Raw genomic sequence first — 19,916 nt, forward strand, 5'->3', positions numbered from 1 at the left:
TCTAATCACTCATTCCATCAACGTAGCTACCGAATACAAATGATCATAGATATCAGAAACAAAGACCTACCCAAGTGACGGCTTTGATTCTTCGTTTCAGCTAACAACGACAGACCAACTAAATAAATTTGGCTTTCAAGTGGATTCCTCCCCTGAATAATTTAATTTAAGATCATGAGCTCCTATGAAGTTGATAAACAGTGTTAAAACTCTAAATAAATAAAAATGGTCCATGATATACAGACTCATAAAAATGGTTTTCATCAAATAACAAAGTTATATAAGAGAGAAGAGTTATGAAGAGAAAGAGAATAAACATACTGTATATTCCAGAATGGAATTATGCCAGACCAACAGAGGTAGTTGTTCACATGCGTTATATCGTAGACATTGAGATGAACCTGTGTAACGGCATCTCCCCTCTTCTCTTCACTCCCTCAATTGAGCCTGAGCTCAAAGTAGGCAACCACATTTTTACTCACAATTGTAACTTGTAGTATATCAATTAACAGTCACGGTCAATTCATCCCTTTCTTCCTACGACTCTCCAAGACCAAAAAGAAAAAAATCAATTTTGAAATTTCATCAAATTAGATAGAATATGTATTATCTCATTCGAGACAGAATCAAACTCGAATCTCGAAGTTCCTTACTTTAAGAACACTACATATCAGTGGGCCTGCTTCAGTTCTAAAGTCAGAAGTTGACAGCAGGAATCCAAAACTTTTTAACATATTTTTAGGTCTTTAAAGAAATACAAATACCTTAACGCAAAAACACACTTACCCTTCCACCGAGAATCCACGAGCTCAGAACTTATAGCACGTAGGAAGTTGTCGAGTTTGTAAACTGATCCTCGCTTCATTTTAGGCAAATATTTTTTAATACATCCTAGTGAAATGAATCCTTGAATAACAGTTCTCTGCGAAGAATAACATAAGCAAACCCAAAATAAGTAAGTGAGGAACGGTTTGAAGTAAATAAGTGGGAACTAAATAACTACGTTTTGGAGATTTCATGTACCTGTTCGTCGATGAGCTAAATAAGTGGGAACTAACAATGTTTTATATGCAAACGAAAAAGTGATAAGCGATGAAGTAGATAGAGATAAAGCAAGAAAACAAACACCTCAGTGGTGGTCAAAGTTCTAAACACGTTTATTTTCATCCATTTTTTTAAACAGAGCAAACAGATCATTGGTGGTAGTAATCTTAAACTCGTTTATATTCATCAAATCTCTAAACAGATAGATTATGAAGATTTCATGTAAGTGGGAACTAACAATGTTTTTTATTAAATAAGTGGGAACTAAAAACCAAATTTTTTTAGAAGATTGAAGATTGGAACTAAGTTAAATAAGTTGGAACTAAAGGTAAAAAAAAATAAAGATTTCATATAACCTTTTCGTCGATGAGGAGCATCTCCAGGCCAATAAGCGTCGGGGTTCCAAGCGTCGATAAGCTTTTATAAGCAAAAGAGGCAAAAAAAAATTTACATTTCCATTCCTTTTTTTAACATTTTTGCAATTGTTAGTTGGTTTTTGTTGAAAAGATCAATGGAGTATTTGGATTTTAGGTATCTTATCATTGTTATTATTGTACATTGTTCAGGAACTTGAAGAAGAGGCAAGTGGGCCACCAGATCTTCCTGCCTTGCAAACGAGGATAAAAGAGAGTGAGCAACTTTTTCAAATTTTAAGATTCTTCCTAAGGAATCAGCCTTTGTTCGTTGCTTGATGTTACTTAATATGTGTTTCAGTTGTTAGAGTGCATGCTGTCGAATTTTAAGGACTTGAGGCCAGAAGGAGTCAAGAGGAAGAAGTTTGTTGAGCAGCTTAAGGCTGATCTTGGTTCTTATTACGCTATAATGAGTTTCTTATTGGAACTCTTGTTGAGGTTTTTCGCTTATCTCTGACTTCACTTTTTATGTTCACTCTCTTTCATCTAAGCGCTAGCTAATTTTGTTACTCACGTATGGTGAATTGGGATATTTTTGGCAGATGTTTCCTCTTGTTGAACTCATGGAACTAATCGAAGCTTTTGAAAAGCAAAGGCCTACTTCTATACGTACCAACACTCTTAAGGTGAACTTGGTTGTACAGTTATACTCTGGAGTGTCTTTACGTAAGTGCTTCTCAGTTGTTGAGGTATATAATTATATGGTGGTGTTTGTTTTGAATAGACTCGGAGACGGGATCTGGCTGATGTACTTTTGAACAGAGGAGTTAATCTAGACCCATTAAGCAAGTGGTCAAAAGTAAGTTGTGTTTGAAGATCGTGTTCGTCCTATTTTGTGGACATTCTGTAACTAATCCTGTGATTAAAAATTATAGGTTGGACTTGTCGTTTATGATTCACAAGTTCCAATTGGTGCAACTCCTGAATATTTGGCTGGTTTCTATATGGTAAGTGTTTTCTTGATCTTTTTGTACTTCCAGCTCATACTTACTTTACGGGTATCATGTACTTGTTTTCTGAAGTCTGTTCTTGGTGCATTTGCAGTTGCAAAGTGCTAGTTCCTTCTTGCCAGTGATGGCTCTTGCTCCTCGAGACAAGGAGCGCGTAGTGGATATGGCGTAAGTTCATCGTAACTGACCAAGTTGTACCTTAAGTTGATTTTCAAGTGCATGTTTGTGATTTATATCATGTCGTATAATTCAAAGTGCTATTAGAAACGGACTAGTCAATATGAATACTCCATTACGTAGGAGATGCAATTAGTTTAGTGTGATATATATATATATAACAAGGTCTTTATACTCTATGCCTGCAGTGCTGCCCCTGGTGGTAAAACAACTTATGTTGCTTCTCTAATGAAAAATACAGGTATGCATTCATTGGTTTCTTTGTCCTCTTAACCCTTATTTTTATTTTTTTGTTGGTTATCCTAATGTTATGATGATAATGTGACCAGGCATAATATATGCAAACGAGATGAAAGTACCTTGGCTTAAGTCACTTACTGCCAATCTGCATCGCATGGGGATCACACATAAAAGAAAAAGAGGACGTCCACTCGGATCACGCAACAAACCAAAAGGTGTGTCATTACTCTTAAAATATAGTATTACCTTTATCCAAAATCATAATATTTTAAATTATGAATATATTTCGTAGTCCACCAGATATGCGATCCACCAACGTTCAAACCCAAGTTTTATGATTGTAAGTTTAAATAAATTATAATAATACACTCTTCATCAGAATATATTCATAAACTAATTTAGTTATCAAATTTAATCGTATAGGTGGCTGTGATAAGTGTGACCTTTATGGTATAAGATTTTTTCAGCCTAAAAACATTATTGTTCCTCAATGTCTTATGCTTATATTCTCTTAAATTGATTGCTTACAATTTAACCAGTGAGACAGAAAAACGGACGAGGGATGAGAAAAGCCATATTGCTATCTAAACGAACATCATTTCTGCCACAAGGTAACCATTTCTGCCAACCATAAAACACTTCAGAAACGATTACATAAACTTATACGTCTCATCTGCATATGTTATACGCATAGGTCTACGTGCTCCACCAGAATCCCATGGTTTACACTCTACAAGAACTGCGAAGAAAGGTACATATTTTAAATTAATATTTTAGACCAGTGTCAGGAATGAGCACAATAATTTAGAAGCCAATTCCAATAAATGTTAGGTAATTCAGATGATAAATTTTGGTTGCCAATAACTTTCGATGTGGAGTTCTACAATCATAAAAGAATTTTTGTTTTATGAGTTTTTCAAAATGAGTTGTTCTATGGCCATATAAATTATATGTACTTCTGGGCCTACATATTAGAGGCCATCGAAGTTATACTATAATTCTTAACAAATATTAAATGTTGTTAATTATAAAATATTAAACACACTATGTATTAACAAATTGAACACATTTTAACACAGATAAATGCTCCATATCTAAAGCCGAAGATAACCCAATCGTAGCATGCACAAAATGTGGTGCATTAATGTGGACTTCGGAGAGCACTGGTACAGACTCCAGAACAGGTGAACCAACATTCACAATTTGCTGTAACCATGGCCAAATAAAGCTTCCACCGATCAAGCAACCCCCAGCCCTGTTAGAAGAACTTCTTCAGTATAGGTGGTTTCGAGATACCATCCAAGTCTATAATTCTGTACTGGCTCTCACTTCCATTGGAATGAAAATGGATTATAGTGTGGTGAATGCTCCCGGTCCTTACACTATACGGATCCAAGGTCAAACACACCATAGAATTGGCTCGCTTATACCGCGACAAGGCCGTGCCCTCAAATACCTCCAGCTTTATATATTTGATACGGGAAACGAAGTCAGAAATCGTTTAAATGCGATGGGCCAAACCTCAACAGAAGGTAATCTTGACGAGACAACCTTAGAGCGCCTCATTGAGATAATTGACGAGAATAATTTTTTAGCTAAGCTTTTTCGACGGGCACGTGACTACTACGAAGGCAGCAGGCATAATATTAGGTTCCTCTCAGATAAAGGGAAAGAGAAAGAATATGATCTTCCGAGTACGAGTGAGGCCGCATGACTTATCGTAGGGGATATGTCATCAACAATTGGAGTACGAGATATAGTGGTCCAATTCCAATCTGACACTTTGCAGCAGATACGTGACGATCACCCTCTATTCATGAGCCTCCAATATCCTCTTCTCTTTCCACATAGTGAGTATGGATTTCACCCCGAGATCCCATTACATCTTGAGACAGGCACCTCGAGAACAAGGCAATTCCTGACCATACGCCAGTACTACACTGCTCAGATACAAACACATCTTAACCAAGGGATGACATTGGTTAAAGGCGGTCGTCTCCTCCATCAATATGTTGTGGACGTTTTTACGGCAATCGAAGAAGATCGGCTAAGATGGGTGAGGAATGATCAAGATGTTTTGAGAGCCGAGCTCTACAGTAATGTACTCGATGTTGTTAGCAAGGGTGACACTGATGCTAAAATTATTGGTCAAAGGTTCATACTACCGCCAAGTTTCACCGGCGGGCCCCGATACTTAATTGAGAAATACCATGATGCAATGGCTATTTGCAGAAAATATGAGAATCCAGATTTGTTTATCACAATGAAGGCCAATCCTAACTGGAGAGAGATTAAAGAACATCTTGAGAGATATGGTGGAGACTCCCCCAATGATAGACCAGACATTGAATGTCGGGTCTTTAAGATGAAGTTAGATCAGCTACTCAAGGATTTCAAAAAAGAGGCCTCCCTCATGCACATATATTATTTTGGTTTGGAAACTCTTCCAGAACACCAAGTTCAGAGGAAGTAGATGAGATTATTTCAGCCGAGCTCCCAAACAAAGAAGAAGTCCCAGAAGCTTACAATTTAGTGACAAAACACATGATCCATGGTCCATGTGGTGTCTTTAATCAGAAGTCACCATGTATGAAGAATAATGTGTGCACGAAAAAGTATCATCGACCGTATAATGGCAGTACTTCGATTGACAAATCAGGGTATGTATTATATCGTCGCCGCTGTAATGAAAATGAGTCTGTGGTAAAGAATGGGGAAATCCTAAACAACAAGTTTGTTGTACCTCATAACATTAAGCTCCTAAAGAAGTCCAAAGCTCATATTAATGTGGAATGGTGTAATCGTACAAGTGCAGTGAAGTACTTATTCAAGTACATAACCAAGGGTGTTGACAGAGCATCAGCAGTTATTGAAAAAGGAAATACATCAACTACCTCTGACACAGTGGCTTCTGGGGAACCAAAGGAAAGAGTGATGAAGCAACATAATGAGATCCAAGACTACATCGATGCTCGGTATTTATCAGCTTGTGAGTCTACGTGGCGGACTTTTGCATTCCACATACACAAAAGAAAGCCATCAGTTGAGAAGCTTATCATTCACTTAGAAGGCGAACATAACCAATTGCAATAATAATTTGTCAGACGTAGAAATAGGCACCCTCCCTTCCATTTGTTGTTCTTGTTTAGTGGTTAAAAGTAATCATTTCAAATGTAGTTGGAGTAATAAAAACATAGTATTTTTTAGACAAACCTGGATGTCAAGACACATGAAAGTTGTTACTAGGAAAGCATTTTTGTTTTTGTGGTTTGTGATGGTTACGCGACCACCTCGGACCACAACCAATAATCGTTAGGATTATTAGAATGTGGCTCATCACAAACCACAAAAACAAAAATGCTTTCCTAGGAACAACTTTCATGTGTCTTAACATCCATGTTTGTATAAAAAATACACTATTTTTATTACTCCAACTACATTTGAAATGATTACTTTTAACTACTAAATAGGAACAACAAATGGAAGTGAGGGTGCCTATTTCTACGTCTGACAAATTATTATTGCAATTGGTTATGTTTGCCTTCTAAGTGAATGATAAGCTTCTCAACCGATGGCTTTCTTTTGTGTATGTGGAATGCAAAAGTCCGCCCCATAGACTCACAAGCTGATAAATACCAAGTATCGATGTAGTCTTGGATCTCATTATGTTGCTTCATCACTCTTTCCTTTGGTTCCCCACAAGCCACTGTGTCAGAGGTAGTTGATGTATTTCCTTTTTCAATAACTGCTGATGCTCTGTCAACACCCTTGGTTATGTACTTGAATAAGTACTTCACTGCACTTGTACGACTACACCATTCCACATTAATATGAGCTTTGTATTTCTTTAGGAGCTTAATGTTATGAGGTACAACAAACTTGTTGTTTAGGATTTCCCCATTCTTTACCACAGACTCATTTTCATTACAGCGGCGACGATATAATACATACCCTGATTTGTCAATCGAAGTACTGCCATTATACGGCCGATGATACTTTTTTGTGCACACGTTATTCTCCATACATGGTGACTTCTGATTAATGACACCACATGGACCATGGATCATGTGTTTTGTCACTAAATTGTAAGCTTCTGGGTCTTCTTCTCTGTTTGGGAGCTCGGCTGAAATAATCTCATCTACTTCCTCTGAACTTGGTGTTCTCGAAGAGTTTCCAAATCATAATAATATATGTGCATGAGGGAGGCCTCTTTTTTGAAACTCTATTCTAGGGAGAGCTTCTGTGTATGGCTTGAAGAAAGTTCTTTTTTGAAATCCTTGAGTAGCTGATCTAACTTCATCTTAAAGACCCGACATTCAATGTCTGGTCTATCATTGGGGGAGTCTCCACCATATCTCTCAAGATGTTCTTTAATCTCTCTCTAGTTAGGATTGGCCGTCATTGTGATAAACAAATCTGGATTCCCATATTCTCTTCAAATAGCCATTGCATCATGGTATTTCTCAACTAAGTATCGGGGCCCGCCGGTGAAACTTGGCGGTAGTATGAACCTTTGACCAATAATTTTAGCATCAGTGTCACCCTTGCTAACAACATCGAGTACATTACTGTAGAGCTCGGCTCTCAAAACATCTTGATCATTCCTCACCCATCTTAGCCGATCTTCTTCGATTGCCGTAAAAACGTCCACAACATATTGATGGAGGAGACGACCGCTTTTAATCAATGTTATCCCTTGGTTAAGACGTGTTTGTATCTGAGCAGCGTAGTACTGGCGTATGGTCAGGAATTGCCTTGTTCTCGAGGTGCCTGTCTCAAGATGTAATGGGATCTCGGGGTGAAATCCATACTCACTATGTGGAAAGAGAAGAGGATATTGGAGGCTCATGAATAGAGGGTGATCGTCACGTATCTGCTGCAAAGTGTCAGATTGGAATTGGACCACTATATCTCGTACTCCAATTGTTGATGACATATCCCCTACGATAAGTCTTGCGACCTCACTCGTACTCGGAAGATCGTATTCTTTTCCTTTCTCTTTATCTGAGAGCAACCTAATATTAAACTCTTGCTCGCTGCCTTCGTAGTAGTCAACTGCCCGTCGAAAAAGCTTAGCTAAACAATTATTCTCGTCAATCATCTCGATGAAGCGCTCTAAGGTTGTCTCATCAAGATTACCTTATGTTGAGGTTTGGCCCATCGAATTTAAACGGTTTCTGACTTCGTTTCCCGTATCAAATATATAAAGCTGGAGGTATTCGGGGGGGACGGCCTTGTCGCGGTATAAGCGAGCCAATTCTATGGTGGGTTTGACCTTGGATCCGTATAGTGTAAGGTCCGGGAGCATTCACCACACTATAATCCATTTTCATTCCAATGGAAGTGAAAGCCAGTACAGAATTATAGACTCGGATGGTATCTCGAAACCACCTATACTGAAGAAGTTCCTCTAACAGGGCTGGGAGTTGCTTGATCGGTGGAAGCTTTATTAGGCCAAGGTTACATTAAATTGTGAATGTTGGTTCACCTGTTCTGGAGTCTGTACCAGTGCTCTCCGAAGTCCACATTAATGCACCACATGTTGTGCATGCTACGATTGGGTTATCTTCGGCTTTAGATATTGAGCATTTATCTGTGTTAAAATGTGTTCAATTTGTTAATACATAGTGTGTTTAATATTTTATAATTAACAGCGTTTAATATTTTTTTAAGAATTATAGTATAACTTCGATGGCCTGTAATATGTAGGCCCAGAAGTACGTATAATTCATATGGCCATAGAACAACTCATTTTGAAAAACTCATAAAACAAAAATTCTTTTATGATTGTAGAACTCCACATCGAAAGTTATTGGCAACCAAAATTTATCATCTGAATTACCTAACATTTATTGGAATTGGCTTCTAAATTATTGTGGTCATTCCTGACACTGATCTAAAATATTAATTTAAAATATGTACCTTTCCTCGCAGTTCTTGTAGGGTGTAAACCATGGGATTCTGGTGGAGCACGTAGACCTATGCGTATAACATATGCAGATGAGACGTATAAGTGTATGTAATCATTTCTGAAGTGTTTTATGGTTGGCAGAAATGGTTACCTTGTGGCAGAAATGATGTTCGTTTAGATAGCAATATGGCTTTTCTCATCCCTCGTCCGTTTTTCTGTCTCACTGGTTAAATTGTAAGCAATCAATTTAAGAGAATATAAGCATAAGACATTGAGGAACAATAATGTTTTTAGGCTGAAAAGAATCTTATACCATAAAGGTCACACTTATCACAGCCACCTGTACGATTGAATTTGATAACTAAATTAGTTTATGAATATATACTGATGAAGAGTCTATTATTAAAATTTATTTAAACTTACAATCATAAAACTTGGGTTTGAACGTTGGTGGATCGCATATCTGGTGGACTACGAAATACATTCATAATTTAAAATATTATGATTTTGAATAAGGTAATACTATATTTTAAGAGTAATGACACACCTTTTGGTTTGTTGCGTGATCCGAGTGGACGTCCTCTTTTTCTTTTATGTGTGATCCCTGTAGAAGTTTCTAAATGAAAATTTTTGGAAGGTGTTAGATTCTTTTTTTTCAAAAAATCTTGAATTGATTTTATTTTAGCGGGGAAATTCTTTGTATTGTTATCTCATGGCAATGAAATAGGGAATAACTGGTTGTGCATGGTAGAAATCAGGTATTTTATAGTTGTTTTCTTTTTCTCGAATAAGTATATTATGAATTTGCCTGCTCCAAGGCAGTTAGGGGATTTGGGGTTTCAAGCAGCAGAGTAATGGCATTGTGTAAAACTTTACAAACAATTTTTAATATTGTTTTATTTTTTTCATGATTCTAAACTAAGTAAACCAAATATTGGTAAGTGGAAATATTCATATGATTTTCATGAATTTATTATAGTAATGTTGATATTACACCAAATTGTTGATAATATGAAAACTACAGTTTACTTTTAAGGTTTTGGAGTTTAATACTACACCATAATCCACTTTTAACACTTTTTCTTGTAGGTAGATAAATGTTAAAAAAAGAGTTAATAACTAAGAGATTGTAAAAATCAACAAACTGGTGTTCTCAAAGAGCTAACCTATAGTAATGAAAAGTGCTATTCTTGTTCTATAAAAATGTATAATAAAATCCTTAAAGTATTTTTCTAAAATACGAAAATTCTTATTGTTAAATTTTAATCAAGTAAAAATATTTATAGATGGTTATTAAATAATGTATTCATAATAAGTGAGTTTTTATAAAATTTAATACAGTAATAAATAGTGCAAAAAATTATTTTAAAAAGTTTATCATATATTAAAAATTAATATTTAGTTAATTATTAAATATGTCATAAAAATAAAATTATTCTAATAGTTTTTGAATTGATAATATTTCAATATACTATTTTCTGTAAATTATTAAGCCCACAAGTGCGGGAAAAACACTAATCGTTCATACAAATAAGAAGAAGTTCATATGATATTACAGTTGTCTTACCTACAAAACTTCTAATAGTAGAGTTAGTTAACTTTTTTAATATGAGTTTTAGTTCGTTTAGTATATAGATAGATATTCTAAATTTTCTTACCACGTTATTATTAAAAAGAGAATTATCTTATGTTTATCAAACCATGTACATGTTTTTTTCCTTATTAACACTAACTCTTATAAAAATTGAAATAATAATATATGAGAATTCCAGATTCTATTATATGTAGTTAATAAAAAGATACTAAAATACAGTTCTTTCTATAGTGTACAAATAATTCCACGAAAATAATTTATGATTTTTTAATAATTGATTACAAACCTTCTTTAGTTTTATTAGATTTGTGGAGACCAGTGTCATCCCATCAATAATGCAATTCTCAATTTTATAGTTATATGTAATTATACTACAATATAATTGAATTCCATTTTATAGTTTAGTAAAACCATATATGAGTTTTGAATTTTAAAAATATTTGCATCATTTATATGGTTTTAGTAGAATCATCTAACAATACTCCCCAAATTCTCCAAAACTCTTTATAGTTTTTATAACAATTTAGAACACATTAATTTGTCTCAAAAAAAATCTGTCAAGCTGATCAACGTTGACCAATTTGTTGCTCAAAAACAAAAAAAAATTGGGTGACAGCCATTTGTATCATAAGTGTTGTGTGGGTGGAATTACGTATGGTTACTTAAAATATATGAACTATTTTCAATTCCATTCATAAAAGACATTACTTTCTACAGATGTAAGTATTTTTGTACCTGCAGTTTCCAAAGGGAGCGTTGGAGGTGGGTTCTCCATCCTAGAAAAAAAACGATTGTCAATTACAGAGCTGGATTAAGATTTGTATTTTGTTGGCTTGTAAAAGAATTTCTTACACTTACACAGTCTTTCGGTGTATTGCGTTGGTTAGAGCTTGGTAGACAGTTCCTATGGTGATTTCAGTATTGATTTTGAAAATGGGAAGTTGGGTTTTTTTTTCGTTGGGGTTCTACGTCAAGAACGGAACCTGTAAATGTAAATTATTGAAAATGAAAATGTAAATCCTAGAAGGAAAACGGAAGCCTCGATGATACTCTGACCATTAACGCTTTAGGAGGAATATTTCCCATTTATTTACTCAGATACTCTTGACCATTAAACCGAGAAATTTATTGATTTAGATATGAAAATATCTTTCTACGTTACTGGAAGGATTACTTGTTGATCATGCATATGAAAAATATGACAATCTTTCGAACTCATGCATTGACAATCACGTAAAAATATGAAAAAGATTACTTGTTGATCACAATATTAATTTACACTAGTAAATAACTAAATATTAATTTACACTATGCGGAATGTAAGCCTTACCTGTCATATATTTCCTCAAACCTATATCATTGTAATTAGCAAAGATTTCTAAATAATTAACTAAGCAGAGTAATCCTAAAAGCAGAGTAATAGTGCATAACACATGATTATTAACTCGTAATCATTCAAAGTTAATAATATTTTGCAGAGAAAGAAGACTCTGAAAAGTCAAACTGAAAGGAAATCATGAGTCAATAATAAAACTGGAAACAAACACTTAAACTGCAATGAACCATGCAAGTTTTAGAGTACAGAAGCTCTAGTTCCCACACCTATGGCGTTTAGCTTTCTCTATCTCATCACTGTCACAAGTCCTCTTACTCCCCTCTGCAGAATCCATACGGCTTTTGAATGTTTCCTCCGAAGGTGCAGTAGTGTGGTTTCCTTCCGAGGATATTGTGGCTGGTGGAGTGTCTAGAGGGAGGATCTTGGTCACAGTAAGAGACCGGGTCTTGCCTAATAAGTTGTCCTCTGTCACTTTGACACAAAACTTATGTCTTTGGCCGATGGTGCTGATCAGAGCTTCCGGTACAGGCGCCTCATGGTTACCTTCTTGGCTTCCGTTAGCCTGACATTCAAGTACAACAGAGTCAGGTCAATACGTTACAGAGCATTGTCGGATGAAAATTTACCTCAAAATAGCTTCTAACTAATTCTGATGCGGGCTTCCCAGTCAACTCACGACCAGCATCACCAAGTAGTACAAAAAAAGCTTGATCACTGTTGTCATAAACAGATATCTTTGAACGGTACCTGTTATGAAAGAATCAGAAGCTAATACCAATAAAGCGTAATTGAATATTCAGGCGAGAGTTCTTACTGTGCAGCTCCAGCCACGTTAACCTTCCCACATTTGCTGTTTGTACAAATCATCGAAGTTGGGCCTTTGGTAACCTTAGTATGGCACCCACTGCATGCAATGTAGTACCAAGCAGAGCCATGCACGACGTCATCGATCGTAGTCGTGCACTCAAAAAAGGCATCATGCGAGAGTGTATAAGCATATAAGCTTTTCTTAGTGATTAAAGATATATAGATTGAGTTTTACCTTTGCAGATTCCTGCTTGATGTAGGAGAATATTTCTCATATAGTCATTGTCTCACGTTTAGTTACCACCTCTGCATTAACCTGCTCAGCAATATCTGGATTAGAGCCCAACCTGAGACAGAGTAGAAATCATTGATTCAGTCAGTCACTGCAATGAGGTAACTCGGGCACTTCATTTAGTCAAAGAGTAAATGCAAAACAGATGAATATTTACCAGCCGAAGTAATCTATGGTAGGTTGGACATCGTAGTCAATAAATACATGCGAGGAGGACATTGAGGTCAGGGCAAGAGTACCTATTGTATCAAGAAAAACCCATTAAAGAACACAAACTGCAGATATGTAAATGTAAGAAACCTATTTTAAAGATAGAAATCTGAACCTTCGAGAGTCTTTGTGTTAACAGTCGTGACCAGTAACACAGTGGGTGTTTTTTCGTACGACTTAAACTTTTTGCAGAAGTCTCTTGCAGCCTGGTCCCAAAGGTAGAGCTTCATCACAAGTCAACTGAAAAAAATGATTCTGAATGGTTAAGAGGAGTAAAGAGAAGTAGTGTTTAAGAAATAATGAAAACCTACTCATGTGATTGGACATGAATCAGAAGACGCCTCGCCTTTGCTATCTCCACTTCGTCAAGAACGGAGGCCTCAACGATACTCTGACCATTAACCAACTTCATGTGGCCAACAACATCTATTCCATTGTTCATCAAGAGTGTAAGTAAGATGACTCCAAATAAATAGTTTAAAGTACTCAACAGATCAATAAAATCCAAGAGCCGAGAGTAGTAAGTTCTGATACCTAACGTTACAAACCGAACAAATGAATTTCATTCATCAAAATTTTATTCTTTCAAGACTGACTTCAGAGAACGACTAAGTCAAACCAAAAAATGTGATTCTTTCAAGACTGACTTCAGAGAACGACTAAGTCAAACCAAAAACTCTTAAAACGTTAACTTCATTCAAAAACATGTGCCTTTTATAACAGTTAATTCATTTAAGTCGAGATTTCTGTATCTAATCAGCAAGAAAGGCTAAATAGTACATATAATCATCAAGCAATGCAACTAAGAAAACATGTGACGAATTACAGAGATTACCGTAGATGTCTCCTTTGAGATCACAGTTAGCTTGAAATTCTTCATACGAATGAAACCGGAAACTGTCTTCATCAAAAGGAGTGTGACAGTCTTGAAGAACCGACAGTTCTGAGTTCCATGAGAACGACACGGTCGCGGTATGATAAGAAACCCGGAACACCGATTTGTTTCTGGATCCATAGAAGTTTTTGAGTTTGTAAACAGATCCTCACTTCATTTCAGGCAAATATTTTTCAATACGTCCTGGGAAGATGAATCTTTGAATAGCTGTTCCCTGCGAAGAATAACATAAACACAACCAAAATAAGTAAGCAAGGAGCGTCTTGAAGTAAATAAGTGGGAAGATCTATATATTTATATAGGCTTAGTCTCCTCCGATTATTGTACCTGTTCGTCGATGAGCAGCATCTCCAGGACAATAAGCGTCTTCTTTAGTGGGTTCCAAGCCTCCAAGAAATGGATGAGCCGAAATCGCAACTGAGATTCGTGGTGACCCAGTGAGACATCTTTGAAGAACATGACTTTGTCGTCGTAATCGGAGGAGACAATTGACTTGCCATTTGGTTTCATCGCTATGGATCGAGGTTTGAGCGTTTTTAGGGTTTTGATTTGTACACAGGAAAGAGAGCAGTATATAAAGAAGGAGGAAAAGAGGGAGATGAAACGGAACCGTAAAGAAGAAATTGATTGTGGAGTATTGATGGATGGATTAGAACTCAGTCGAAATGGTTTCACGGGGAGAAGACGAAGTGGTAGAGGAGAAGAGAGAAGACGAAGTGGTAGAGGAGAGAGCCTCGTGACTTCCGCGTCGGCGTAGATTGCTAGGTTTTTAGATTTAGGTAAATGGAAAAGAAAGCCCCAATGAAACCAAATAAATTCACACACCCAAGCTCAGAGTATTGAGACTCAAAACAAAAATAAAATGTTGTGATTAGATGATTATTTTTGATGACGTGGATAACTTAATATCAAAGGATATCTGGCTGGCTTTTAGTATTGTGATAATACATTAACATTCTTCATCTCGTTTACAAGAAAACAATAACAAAACCTCTCAAACCAAGAAAAATAAGCCCAAAGGTTCTTTCTCAATGATTCTAATAAAATCATTAACAACAAATATTACACATCTTTCTAAATGTCATCACCCTAATTGCAGTATAGTGCTATACGTTTTTATACGGATTCATCAGAGAACGTGAACGAACAAATAGGTGAACCTCGAGGAGTGACAATTTTCTCCGGCGGCAACGGATGCGGCTGCCATTCTCCGCCTTTTATCATATCAGCTTCCGACCGTCAGATGCCAGACTGCCTAATCTCTTTAAGCATTGCCACAATATCTTTCATCATAGGCCGATCGGCTGCCTTATTGCTCACGCAGAGGAATGCGACCGCTTACGTTTGGAGCATCTCGTGCATTATTGGATCTGCTCGTCCACGTAGTCTCGGGTCTAGAATCTCTCCTGGAGCCTTTTTCTCGGCTAGATGATCTCTCACCCATTGAACCAAATGTGCACCTCCCGGTAGATCCGGATCCAATGGATGCTTTCCGGTTAACACCTCTAATAATATCACTCCGTAGCTATACACACATCACTCTTTTCTGTTATACGTTGCATGGAGGCATGTTCTGTATACATATAAAAATATCATTATTGAATTCTTTATTTTTGAATGTTTTTATTTTACTGAATATATTTTTATATTTTTGAATTTGGCAATAGCAATGTATATAATATATGAATTTGATGGAATTTACCTGGAGCCATGTAACCGTAAGAACCAGCAAACGGAGGCCGGTTACTCGATTTCGACGAATCTCCATCGGTATTTACGGTTTTGGCAGAACCGAAATCGGCTAAGTAAGGTTCGAACCGGGAACCCAATAAGACATTCATAGCTTTAACGTCGCCGTGTAGAATCGGAGGTAGACAATCATGGTGGAGATAAGCTAAGGCATGCGCAACACCTAAAACGACATCGTATCGAGCCTCCCAATCAGCCCTTCCACCTCTCCCTTTACCAGCACCGTGAAGCAGAGAGCTTAAACTCCCGTTGGGGAGATAATCGTAAAACAGCAGTTTCACGTTCTTGTTAGAACACCAGCCCAAAAGACGGATTATGTACCGATGTCGGATCGATCCGAGCGCGTTGATCTCCGAGTTAAACGCTCCGGTTTCTTCCTTCGGCCACATTTTTTTCACCGCTAGAGTCTCACCGGACGGGATGGTGACTCTGTACACCACGCCGGAGCTTCCGGTTCCGATCACGTTGGCCGAAGTAAGGTTTTTGACGATGTCGTCGATTGAGAAATCGAGTTTCTGGTAGAGCGTCACTTCCCACGTGTCTAGCTCCTCTGTTTTTCCGGCGACTCGTTGCGCTTTGACGAGAGTGTAAACCGCCATGAGAACGAGAACCACGCTTGCTGCGACGAGGATCGACACGGTTAGTCTCACTGCGGATCTGTGTCGGGTTTGGGTCTCGTTATTGGGCCGGGCCGAGATGAAAAGCCCCTTGTTGGATTCGAGTACAGAGAGTGGCAGTTTCTTGAAAAACAGTGTGTTCGGTAACTCGCCGGAGAAGTCGTTGAAGGAGATGTTGAGTGAGACTAAGTTCTGGAGATCAGCCAAGACGTTTAGGTTTCCGGCGAGTTTGTTGTGAGAGATATCGAGCGATCCGAGATTCACGAGGCTGGAGAATCGCGGCGGGAGCTCTCCGGTGAAGGAGTTACAGCTCAGATTGAGAGAAATCGCGAGTGTAGTGATTCGTCCTAACTCGTCTGGTATCTCTCCGGTGAAGCTATTGTCGCCGAGGTTGAGAAGCTGGAGACTCCGACAAGAGGAGATTTCTTTAGGGATTTCGCCGGAGAGACGATTCTTCGCGAGGTTAAGCTTCGTGAGTTCGGTTAACGACCCGATACCGGATGGTAGAGAACCGGTTAGTGAATTACCGGAGAAATCGATTAACTGCAAGCTCTTTGGAAGCGTACCGGGTATCAAACCGGTTAAACCGTTGGAATGCAGATCAACGAATTCGAGGCTTACGCAACCGGAGATAACCGGAGGAATGTTTCCTATGAGACGGTTTTCGCTAATATCGATAAAGTTGAGGTTTTTCAAATTCCCAATCTCACCCGGAATATTCCCTGTGATTATGTTTCCGTTGAGTCGAAGCCGGTAAAGATTCGTGCAGTTCCCAATCTCCGGCGGTATGAGTCCAGACAAGTCGTTATACAGGAGAAGAAGCTTCGTGAGGTTTCTTAGCTCGAAGATTCCGCTAGGGATCGAACCGGTTAAACCGTTGTAAGAGAGATCAATCGCTTGAAGCTCCTCGCATTGAGAAAGACTCTCCGGTATATTCCCGGTTAACTGATTAGACCACGCGAAGAACATCGTCAAGCTCGTTAATTCACCAATCAACGGCGGAATCTCGCCGGAGATTCGGTTGTTGTCAATCTCCAAATGCGTCAGCATCCTGCAGTTCGCTAGCTCTTCGGGGATGGTCCCAGAGAGCTGGTTAACGCTGAGCTGAAGCTCTTGGAGACTGAGAAGGCTCCCCAAGTTTCTCGGGATGTTCCCGGTAAGGAGATTCTCCGATAGATCGATTAGGAAAAGCTCCGGGCAGTTCCCGAGCTCGTTTGGGATTTTCCCGACGAGATTGTTCTGCCACAAGAGAAGACTTTGAAGCTTCTCGAGACGCCCCAGCGCGGTCGGAATCGAACCGGAGATCGAGTTTTGGTACAAGTAAAGGTTTCGAAGCTCCGTGCAGTTCCCAATCTCGTCGGGGATTGGACCCGACAAGAGCGACGTGTACAAAGCTATTGTCCGAACGTGTTTGAGGTTCCCGATCGAGGCCGGGAGTTTACCGGAGAGACTCGTCTCGGCGAGACCTAAAGTCACGAGCCCCTCGCAGTTGCCTATCTCCCAAGGAAGCTTTCCTCTTAGATTCTTGTTCCCGCCCGCACGGAATATCTCTAGATTCTTGAGTTGTCCGATACTCTTTGGAATCTCTCCACCGAGTTTGTTGTCGAAGAGAGTGAGCTCGAGGAGGCTAGTGAGGTTCCCTAGCTCCGAAGGAATCACACCTTCGAGGTTGTTGGTGTTGAGAGACAGAGTCTTGAGTTTCTTGAGCTTGAAGATTTCGACAGGGATCTCACCGGAGAGAGAGTTATCAGCTAAATCGAGAACTTCGAGCTCAGGCAAGTCTCCGAGCTCCTTTGGGATGGAACCAGTGAGATTCACGGAGGTTAAACTGAGTGAAGTCAGCGACTTTAACCGCCGGAGATCGGTCGACGGTAATGGGCTTTGGAAGTCCATGACTTGGAGTTGTATCTCCGAGACTTGGCCTCTCGCGTTGCATCTGATTCCGACCCATTTGCAAGGATTTGATTCTGCGGCGTTCCAAGAGGCTAAATAGTTGGCGGAGATGTTTAGCTGAGATTTCCATGAGAGCAGAGCTTGGCCTTGTTCGTCAATGGAGAAACAGGGGATGGAGAAGAAAACAGAGGAGTTTAAGAAAAGGAAGAGGAAGAAGCAGAATCTAGGGTTACGTGACATTTGTGAAGAGACGGAGGAGGAGAAGAAGTGATAGAGAGACAAGTGCGTTGGGATTGTGAAGCGAAGAACCCCATGGATTTGTTTTTTTTACGTTGGTTTATAGAAATATATAAAAGAGAGTAGTAGCATACAAGGATAGAGAGAGAGAAGAAGAAGTAGCAAAGGAGGATCTGGATCCAAAAAGGCTTTCCCTTAGAGCATCATTATCCATAAAAACCCATAAGGGTTTCTTAATTTTTTTTTTTTTCTGATTTAAAAAAATTAAAAATTAAAAAGTGAACCAATTGCTAGCCGGCACGTGTCAATGGGACTTGTGAACAGTTGAAAAAACTCACACTTACCGTTTCTTCTTTGGTGACTTTTAGAATCGATTATTCACACTTTTGTGGGATCCAAGCCACTAAAAACTCTCTTGTTACTTGCGATAAAGGTGGCCTTAGAGCACCATTATCCTAGAGACCCTAAATAGGTCTCTTATTTTTTTTAATATTTTTTAATTGTAAAAGTGAATTAAGAGACTAGATTAAGAGACCCGAAAATTTACGTGCTCCATTGCAAGTTTCTTATTTAAAGGTTCTTAAAAAAAAATTAATTAAACACCAAATTTTTTTATTTTTCTTATTAAACTTAAACTTTTTCTTAAAACATAGTAGAAGATACCATTTTAACTATTGATTTTAAAATAAAAACATAAAAAATAAAAACGAAAAAATTTGTTTGATGAGTTTGTGAGCCATTACCAGATGATGAGTAGAGAAGAAATTCCCTTATGTCGTCTTCTTTGTAATTGTTGCAACATGATGACTAGAGAAGCAATTTCCTGATCGCGAGATGGCAGTTGGGGAAACACCATCTCCGTTTTTGGACTTTTTAAACAGTTAAACTTCTTGATGGCGATTGGTTCTTTTAGGGAGTCTTGCTTTTAGCCAAGAAGTATCACCAAGAGTCTTAGCCTTCTCCAATTTAATTATCATCCTGGACATCCACAGCTATTATATCAGAGGCTCCAAAAGCCCTCGCTATCTGCAAACAACTGAAGCAACAACCTCAAAGATGGTTAGTTTCTGGTCATACCAAATCAAGTAATAAAACAACAATGACACATATAAGTAACATACCTTGAGCCAACACCACCGATTCCAATAACATCAATAGAATCTCCAGGACGGATCTCAGCAGCATGAGCCATAGCACCATATGCTGTAAAAACAGCACAGCCTAGAATGGCAGACTCAGTGTAGGGCAGAGACTCATGAGCTGGTGTGACGCAGTACTCAGCCATCCCTCCCATACTGTACATATACACCGGTGAATCTGCCGGAAAGCAAAAAATGTAAACCAATCATGCTTCCCCCTAACATGCCACAAAAGCCTAATCAAATTTAACTTTTTTACCATCATGACGCAAAAACAGACGAGTTTCACCATTGTATATAAAGAGTTCCTTTAGCTCTATTATAAGCAAAAATGTCATCATGGTCCTGTATCCGAGTAAAGAGTATCAGCTAAAAACTGAGAATCCAATGAAAGGTCTACACTTTCCACCTC

The 19,916-nt window shown here is 38.2% G+C and overlaps 4 protein-coding genes across 4 annotated transcripts in view; 1 reads left to right on the forward strand and 3 right to left on the reverse strand.

Annotated features, from left to right (window-relative positions):
* Positions 1–1,866: 1,866 nt before the first annotated feature.
* On the forward strand, positions 1,867–2,579 carry LOC106323402 (probable 28S rRNA (cytosine-C(5))-methyltransferase). Its single transcript, XM_013761536.1, has 5 exons — positions 1,867–1,895; positions 2,000–2,083; positions 2,182–2,256; positions 2,333–2,404; positions 2,502–2,579. Exons 2-5 carry the CDS (start codon positions 2,000–2,002, stop codon positions 2,577–2,579), a joined length of 309 nt encoding a protein of 102 aa, XP_013616990.1. The 5' UTR covers positions 1,867–1,895.
* A 9,339-nt stretch (positions 2,580–11,918) lies between these two features.
* Positions 11,919–14,379, reverse strand: LOC106323403. The gene is made up of 10 exons (XM_013761537.1): positions 14,197–14,379; positions 14,022–14,083; positions 13,810–13,979; positions 13,300–13,400; positions 13,090–13,180; positions 12,922–13,003; positions 12,774–12,819; positions 12,480–12,628; positions 12,292–12,412; positions 11,919–12,227 (listed from the first exon to the last, which is right to left on the reverse strand). Exons 1-10 carry the CDS (start codon positions 14,377–14,379, stop codon positions 11,919–11,921), a joined length of 1,314 nt encoding a protein of 437 aa, XP_013616991.1.
* Positions 14,380–14,878: 499 nt separating this feature from the next.
* On the reverse strand, positions 14,879–18,508 carry LOC106322431 (probable LRR receptor-like serine/threonine-protein kinase At4g26540). Its single transcript, XM_013760438.1, has 2 exons — positions 15,572–18,508; positions 14,879–15,442 (listed from the first exon to the last, which is right to left on the reverse strand). Exons 1-2 carry the CDS (start codon positions 18,366–18,368, stop codon positions 15,384–15,386), a joined length of 2,856 nt encoding a protein of 951 aa, XP_013615892.1. The 5' UTR covers positions 18,369–18,508; the 3' UTR covers positions 14,879–15,383.
* A 616-nt stretch (positions 18,509–19,124) lies between these two features.
* The window catches only part of LOC106323404 (alcohol dehydrogenase 1B-like), a 9,310-nt gene continuing 8,518 nt past the window's right edge, over positions 19,125–19,916 (reverse strand). Inside the window, exons 4-6 of the mRNA XM_013761539.1 lie at positions 19,764–19,849; positions 19,487–19,682; positions 19,125–19,401 (exon numbers count right to left, since the gene is read on the reverse strand). Of these exons, the coding sequence (XP_013616993.1) occupies positions 19,332–19,401; positions 19,487–19,682; positions 19,764–19,849 (352 nt within the window). The 3' untranslated portion in view covers positions 19,125–19,331. The remainder of the gene's footprint in view (positions 19,402–19,486; positions 19,683–19,763; positions 19,850–19,916) is intronic.

Source organism: Brassica oleracea, chromosome C2 (genome assembly GCF_000695525.1).
Source record: "Brassica oleracea var. oleracea cultivar TO1000 chromosome C2, BOL, whole genome shotgun sequence".
Taxonomy (NCBI): Eukaryota; Viridiplantae; Streptophyta; class Magnoliopsida; order Brassicales; family Brassicaceae; genus Brassica; species Brassica oleracea.